Source organism: Panthera uncia, chromosome E3, assembly GCF_023721935.1.
Source record: "Panthera uncia isolate 11264 chromosome E3, Puncia_PCG_1.0, whole genome shotgun sequence".
In the NCBI taxonomy this organism is placed as follows: domain Eukaryota; kingdom Metazoa; phylum Chordata; class Mammalia; order Carnivora; family Felidae; genus Panthera; species Panthera uncia.
The window spans coordinates 4582688-4590615 of NC_064815.1; the positions used below are offsets into that span (position 1 = coordinate 4582688).

Consider the following 7928-nt stretch of genomic DNA (forward strand, 5'->3'; position numbering starts at 1 on the left):
TATCCTCCCTGTACCCCAGAGATAATTACTGTACTGGATCTGGAGTTTGTCATTTTCTTGCATTTTAATCGAGGCCTGAATTTCTGGCTGACCTCTCCGGATATCTCTCCATGGGTATCCTACTCAGTATGGCTAAAAGCAAATGCAAATGCATTTAGATTAAGAGGAAAATGCGCCCTATCTATGATCGATCTTCAGAAACCCTTCCAGAAAGATTTATATCAGCGATCAATCCAACGACATGGCAGCAGGCCTGTTTGCAACCTCTCTGGTACATCAACGAGTTGACTCTTTCTGGATGCTGGGACTGTGGATAACTTTTCTGTCTGCTCATTTGCATTTCCTAAGTTTTCGACAGCGTTGTGTGGGCTACGTTACCGCTACCCCTCTCGTTACTCCTGATACCCCAAACTTTTCTTCCCCTCAACCCTCTTCCCAACTTCGCTTTTAGCCTAGACGTCCCTGTTTCTGTTGGAATTCTGGAATTCTTCATGGGTCGGAAATGTGGTAGCCAAGCTTGACTCCCCTTTCCCTTTTTCACAGGCCATCAGCTTTTACTCCGCTCCGTGGTTGAGTGGATTTCTATTCCCCCCACCCCGCCGTTAGATTTTAAGTTCTTAAGGGGCACAGACCTCATCTCATCTATCTCCCTGGGGCCGATCACACAGCACAGCTCTTCAACAGATGGGTCCAAAACGGTTTTCAAACCTTTCTGCCTGACGCCTCAGGCTTGCCTGCGTCTTGCAACTGTCACCTGGCTTATTTATAGACATTTCCTCTATAAATAAGCAGTTTCTGTTTCAGGTCTGGTTTGTCCTTGGTGTTTCCACTCTACCTCTCACCCCACCCCTAGGTCTCAAACTTAGAAACCGGAATTGGAGCTGGTATTCAAATCCTTCAGCACAGTACGGGGAGATAGCCCCTGCAAGAACTAAGTCATCGTGGTGAAGTTCTTTTTCACCCTCGACACCCTAGCTGCTGTCGTTAACGTTTGCTGCAGACTTCTTGACGAGATTTTACTTGTCCTTCCATGCTGTTCGTTCTGAGGTTTGCTTCTTTCTTTTTGCGATCCAGTTCCGGATGGCTCAGCCGTGCTTCCAAAATGAATATTTTGACAAGTTGCTTAACGTTTGCAAACCTTGTCACCTTCGATGTCTTAATACCCCTCCCTCACCATGTCAGCGATATTGCAGCGCAAGTAAGTAGTTCCGCTTAAACAATTAATTCATTCGCGTCAAGGAGTTTCTCTACGTCGGCTCTTTACTCAAAGAATAAACGTTACAGGAAAGATGGTGAGATCTTCTGAATCAAAAAGTACAAGGAAACAAGGCGAGCGTTTAACTGCCAAGCGGAGCCAAGTAATTATTCAGAAGTGAACTCAGTTTTATTCGGCACCGTTAGCAACAGAGGTCTTACCGACTCTTCTAATTAAGTGTTATTTAGAATCTACAAATGCGTGCTGATGAATTAGGGGGATTGGACGACAGATCACCTTTGCTTGATGTGGATATCCCGTTGTCAGTTCATTATCTCTCTGATATTGTTTTAATGCAGTGAAAGGAACAAATACAATTCTCTGGACCTGTCTGGGCCTGAGCTTGACAGTTTCTTTGACGGTTTTCGTGTTGATGTTCTTGCTAAGGAAGATGAGCTCTGAACCATCAAAGGACGCATTTAAAAACACAGGTTGGTTTGATGGTCCCTCTTTGAAATCTATTTCCAAGAGCTGGCTATTGTGAATTTCACTTCCTCCTTTTCTCATGTTGAGTATTTCATTTGGTTAGAGTCCTTTTGAGTGTGTTAGAGGACAGTTATGTTAAACGAACTTTTGGCGTTTTCGGTGTTTGTATCTTCTCTGGAGGTACCCTACAATGTCAGCCTTCCCCCACATTCTTCCCTTGGTAATTACTCTTTTGAAGTACTAAGGTTTTCTTGGCAAACATCCAGCTCTTTGACCAAAGTTCGCACCTTGACTGGATGTGCAGAAACTGCTAGCCAGGTTGACGACCATCAGGAAAAATGTATTTGGCAAGATCCCTGGCCATATTTTTAATACAAATGTTAAGTGCTATTTGCTTGGGTGAACATTTTGCTGCCCAAACGATGCTAGAAATGAATAATAACCAGTTGTCCTTAGATTGTTTGAGGAGTCATTTCAAAGATTATTATCTTTATTAGGCGGTAGAGAAGCGGCCTCAGAGAAATGAATGCTCTACTTAAGGGCTTTTTAAGAAAAAAATATTTCTGTAGCACCTTTGTCTGTGATCTGATCCCCAAACACTTTGCAGCCATTGGCTTATTTGCTTATGCACTTATTTTCCATCCATAATCTGTAAAGCACTCACCTCATTTGCTTCCTAGTGCAGTGAAGAGAGTTGGATGGCTGTTTTACATAATTTATTCATTTTTTATTTTCCCCCCTCCCCCCCTTCCCGCCGGGGTCTGAGAGACAGGTGGGGAGTGACTTTAAGTAGAACATTTTGGGAGATGGAGTTATTCTGTGGCAGCTTGGAGAAGTAGTGAAACTTGCCTTCACAGGCATATAAATGGGGACATAATAGAAACTCCTACCTTACGTGATCATGAAAGATTCATGATAAAAAAATTTGATATGCTACCAAGTGCTCTGTAAGAGAAGCATCTTTACTTTGAATTCTGAAGTGTGGCCCAAAGGCTGGGTTTGGTGTGCTAGAACATATGGTAATTTGTCACCTTGCATGTGTCAAGTGGGGCCTCAATGCCTCCAAGGGCCAAGTGGGTACCCAGTGAATGCAGTGGGCCAGGTGGAGACTTCAGCCGTGGATGCCCTTCTGAAGGAGACTGGTGCTCTTGACTCTGGCCATTTGTTTCCGTGGAGGAATGTTAGCTCCAAGTTGCTACGTTTTATTGTTGTTGTTGTTTTAAAGAGACCAATCACCTAGATTTGCATGTGACACCTCTGGAATTTTTTAAACTCTTTTAGAAATTATTTATTTATTAAAAACGGTTTTAATGTTTACTTATTGTTGGGGGGGGAGGAAGAGAGAGAGGCGGGGAGTGGGGGAGAGAGAGAGGCGGGGGGAGAGAGAGGACATGAGCGGGGGAGGGGCAGAGAGAGAGAGGGAGACAGAGAATCAGAAGCAGGCTCCAGGCTCTAAGCTGTCAGCAGAGAGCCCGACGCGGGGCTTGAACCCACAAACCGTAAGATCATAGCCTGAGCCGAATTTGGACACTCAACCGACTCAGCCATCTGGCACCCCCCTTGTAAAAAACATCTCTTGATTTCTAAACGTGGGCCAACAGAACATGTAAGCAAACACTTGAAAACACTGTGTGGCCTAAACAGACTCTGTCTCCAAACACACTGTGGCCCGTCGGTTCGTGACTTCTGGTGCAAACATACTCACTTGTTTTGCAGACCTGTCTGCATTGCTTTGAGCCCTAATGTGTGTTGCTGAGACTGTCGTGACCCACCTGTCAACCATCTGGGGAGTTCAGGTTAACGGTTCTGTTTCCTCATCACCAGGATCGGCTCTCCGGAACGAGGCAGAGGCTGACCAACACGAGAGCCGTGAGAGCAGGACTGGAACGAAAGTACTCCTCTCGAGGGGCCTGGAGTACACAGTCGAAGAATGTACCTGTGAAGACTGTGTCAAGAACAAATCCAAGGTCGATTCTGACCATTCCTTTCCGCTCCCGGCTATGGAGGAAGGTGCAACCATTCTCGTCACCACGAAAACAAATGACTACTGCAATAGCCTGGTAGCTAGCGTCACAGAGATGGAAAGATCCATTTTTACCAGATAATTGACCATGTCGCCTGGTATCGAGCTGCTTTGAGCATCTTTTGTCAGAAGGCAGAAGGGCGACGTATCCCATCTCTTTAGGATGATTGTATGTGTCGGTTGCCGATAGAGCTTTTTTGGTTCTGTAATTCCAGCAAATCGTTATGTTGGCTATACTTCCCTACTTCATTGTTGGGAGCCTAACTGCGTAAATTTCCTTGGTTTCATGATTAAATTCTTGACTCACTGAAAAAAAGCCCTGCAGTGTGTAAATCGCATAGTCACACATTTCTCTGGTAGCCACCTTCTCTCCTAGACCTGCACGCATACATTTAAGGCCAGATTGGAATTTTCTCTTTATTATTAAAGGGAAGCAAGGTTGTTCTATGTACTCCTGTAGGTAGGAGGAGCCTAGAGTCAACCACAGTAATTCAGTGCGCGAGGCAGGAGTGCAAGGTTCCTGACCTTGTAAGCTTCCAGCTTAATGGAGACATCAGGCATTATTATAATTGTATAAATAAATGTGGAACTGCAAACTGTGACAAAGGTATAGTAGGTATCACTTTCAGAACCCGAATGCAGGTAGTAATAATTATAACTAAAATCTAGCCTAATGTGTCAGGAATGTTCTATATGCTTTACCTGTACTAACTCATTTAATGCACACAGCAAATCACAAAGTATGTGGATGATTATTATCCCCACGTTATAGATGATGGCAAAAACGTTTTACAGATGTTAAGTCAGAGCAACTTAACATAACCAGTAAATGGCAGAGCCAGGATTTAAACCCAGGCATCCCGATCTTTTTCTCTTTTCTCTTCACATCAGTTTAAGTCCATTCGAATTCCCCGAAATCTTTTTGGGCTACAATTTTAGTCATTACTGGGGAGCATTCCTCTCCTGGGGTTGTATAAAGGTCCTGGGGTGCTATGGAAAGGTTATGCAACAGGTGATGCCTTCTGGTAATGTCGACTTTGAATTTTTTTTTTTTAACGTTTATTTATTTTTGAGACAGGGAGAGACAGAGCATGAACGGGGGAGGGCCAGAGAGAGAGGGAGACACAGAATCTGAAACAGGCTCCAGGCTCTGAGCAGTCAGCACAGAGCCCGACGCGGGGCTCAAACTCACATACCGCGAGATCGTGACCTGAGCTGAAGTCGGATGCTTAACCGACTGAGCCAAAGTAATGTTGACTTTGATCATTAAGATGCTCACTGGTACACTGAGCATAGATCTCTTGGGGCATTGTGACTTGTGTCAGGTTTGGGATATGGGCTTCCATTTGGGGCCCATAATGGTTCCATTCTAGGCTCTTGAGGGCTACGGGAGACAATACAGTACAGTGGTTAAGGCATTGGCTCTCGGAGCCAGACTGCCTGGGTTTGAATCCTGGCTCTGTTGCTAGAAGTTATAAATGTTGGGCGACTGTGAGAAAGTGACTTACACCCTTATGCCTCAGTTTCCCCATCTGTAAAATGGGAATGATAATAGTATCTCCTTATAAGATTGTCTTAAGGATTGAATGAAAACACACTGACACACCCAGTTGTATACACACGTGTACATATATTTTTTCCATGCAAGTTATCTGGTTCATAATATTTTGAGTCAGTTATGCTGCTGTAATGATTAGTCCCTTTGAGTTGTAGTATCTCTGAGAGCAGGCATACGTTCCCTTTTAATATACGGAACAGGGCTCCTAGCTTCTCACAGACCCTTTTCCTTCTCCCCTCCCCCCCAGTACAATCTCTTCAATAAGTAGTTTTTCAAGGCCAAGAAGAGTTGTAGACTTTAAGCTTTTGATTCTTGGTCTTTGAGGACCGGGCTAAAATCTCGGAAAAGAGGAATCACAGTATTTAAAGGGGGTGAGTGGAGGCAGAACACATAAAGCACAGACTGCAACATCAATGACTTACCCTGTGTCAAGTGCCAAGAAGAAAAGGCACAGAGTGCTACGAGGGGGTCTAACAAGTTAGGCTCACAACAGCTCCATGAAGCAGGTGTGCATTGCCTTACTGAAGGTTCCAGAGGCAGGTGGACCTAATTAGGGGTGGGGGTGTGCAGGGGGCAGATCTAGACACACAGACTCTTCAGAATAACAAGTTTATTTTCGGGGAGAGAGAGAGAGAATGAGAGAGAGGGAGAAGAGAGAGAGAATCCCAAGCAGGGAGCCCGGCACAGGGCTCAATCTCACAAATCATGTGACAGTGCCCTGAGCCGAAATCAAGTTGGATGCTTCACCGACTCAGCCACCCAGGTGCCCTTCTTTTTCCTTTAAATTTTTATTTAAATTCCAGGTAGTTAACATACAGTGCAATATTGGTATCAGGAGTGGAATTCAGTGATTCATCACTTACAAACAACTCAGTGCTCATCATACGTGCCCTCCATAATACCCAGCCCCCACCCACTTCTCTCCCATCAACCCTCAGTTTGTTCTCTATCCTTAACAGTCTCCTATGGCTTACTTCTGTCTCTCCTCTTGTCTGGTGGTTTTTTTTTTTTTTTTTTTTTTTAAGTATTTTCATCTTTACGTTCTCTCAGTCCCTACACATAGCCGTATTTTGCATGTTTGTAATCTGGCATACAGACTAATTTGCGTGGGCTTTTCCTTACTTAATGTATTATCATTGGCTTTTCTCTGGGTTTCCGACTTTATAATTAGCATTTTCAACTACTCCAAGAGATTCCTTGTGAAGTGGGCCATGATCTGCTTAGCTCTTCTGTAGCTGGGCTTCGGTGCTTTCCCCTCTTCCGCTATCATATTATTACTTTTTTAAGTTTATTTGTTTATTTTTGAGACAGAGTGTGAACAGGGGAAGGAGGGAGGGAGAGAGGGAGGGAGGGAGGGGGAGAGAGAGAGAGAGAGAGAGAGAGAGAGAATGAATCCCAAGCAGGCTCTGCAATGTCAGTGCAGATCCCGATACGGGGCTCGAACTTATGCAACTGTGAGATCATGACCTGATCTGAAACCAAGAGTCGGATGCTTACTGGACTGAGCCACCCAGGTGCCCCCCACTATCATAAATAATGCTGCCCGACAACCTTCTCCAAAGAGCCCTTGACCTCTGTTGAACCGAAAAGATCAATTCCCAAGGGCCAGAGGTTTTGTGTTGAGAGGCAGTGTAGTAGGAAGACCAGCCGGCTGTGCATCACACAGAACTGGGCTGGAATTCTGGCTCCATTTCCCTGTGGGGTCTGGTCCCTCAATTCAGTGTTCTTAACTGTGGGTCAAGATTTATCAGTGGATCAATCAACGGTCTCAGCATGAAAGAAAGAAAGAAAGAAAGAAAGAGAAAGAAAGAAAGAAAGAAAGAAGGAAAGAAGGAAAGAAAGAGAAAGAAAGAAAGAAAGAAAGAAAGAAAGAAAGAAAAACAGGAGAGAATACACTACCTACAGAACTTTGTTAAAACGTCTCCTTTAACCACGCATGCGTGTAGTGGGTTGTGATGTAAAATACATTTTGTTACTCCCAGTTGAGGGCAGGACAAAGAGGAAAAATGCCCTTTTAACCTTTCTGGGTCCTTTCTTCCCAATCTGTAAAATGGGCAGTAACCTGGGCTTTATATTATGCGCACGTGTTGGCACATCATTCATACGCCTTCATCTCCAATGCCACCACCGTAGCCCCAGGCATATTATTTCTCGCTGGGCAACTGACTGAAATGGCTCCCTAACCAGCTGCCTTCTTTCCAGGCTGCCCCACTAAAATTCATTCTCAATCCAGGAAGAGCGATCGTCTTAGCACCTAATTCAGATCGTGTCACTCTTCTGCTTCAATTCTTGCAATCCTTCTAGTTCCCTTACCTACGTAAGAGCTACACAGAACACAGAAGAGTCCAGGCCCCTCAGCACGGCCCTCAAGGCCCTCCACCCAGTTCTCCTATCTGCTCTCTTTGAACACTCTCTTCTCACTCACCCTCTGGCTCCAGTCAACCCGTCAAGTCAGGGCCTTGGCGTTTGCCGTTCCTTCTGGAACATTTTTCCTGCGCCATCTTCCCCGACCGTCTCCCAGCCATCATCCCGGTCTGGGCTCAAAGGTCGTCTCCTTAGAGGCGCGCTCCAGAACCGTCCGCATCCCCCGTTCCCACGCTTTGGCCCATTCCCCTTTTTTATTTCCCTTCTCAGCTCCTATTACTCTCTGGAAAGGTGTTGGCCCA

The 7928-nt window shown here is 45.1% G+C and overlaps 1 protein-coding gene across 1 annotated transcript; it reads left to right on the forward strand.

The window, feature by feature from the left end:
• The first annotated feature begins 887 nt into the window (after positions 1-887).
• On the forward strand, positions 888-4090 carry TNFRSF17 (TNF receptor superfamily member 17). The gene is made up of 3 exons (XM_049638265.1): positions 888-1198; positions 1555-1686; positions 3506-4090. Exons 1-3 carry the CDS (start codon positions 1081-1083, stop codon positions 3784-3786), a joined length of 531 nt encoding a protein of 176 aa, XP_049494222.1. The 5' UTR covers positions 888-1080; the 3' UTR covers positions 3787-4090.
• Positions 4091-7928: the final 3838 nt, after the last annotated feature.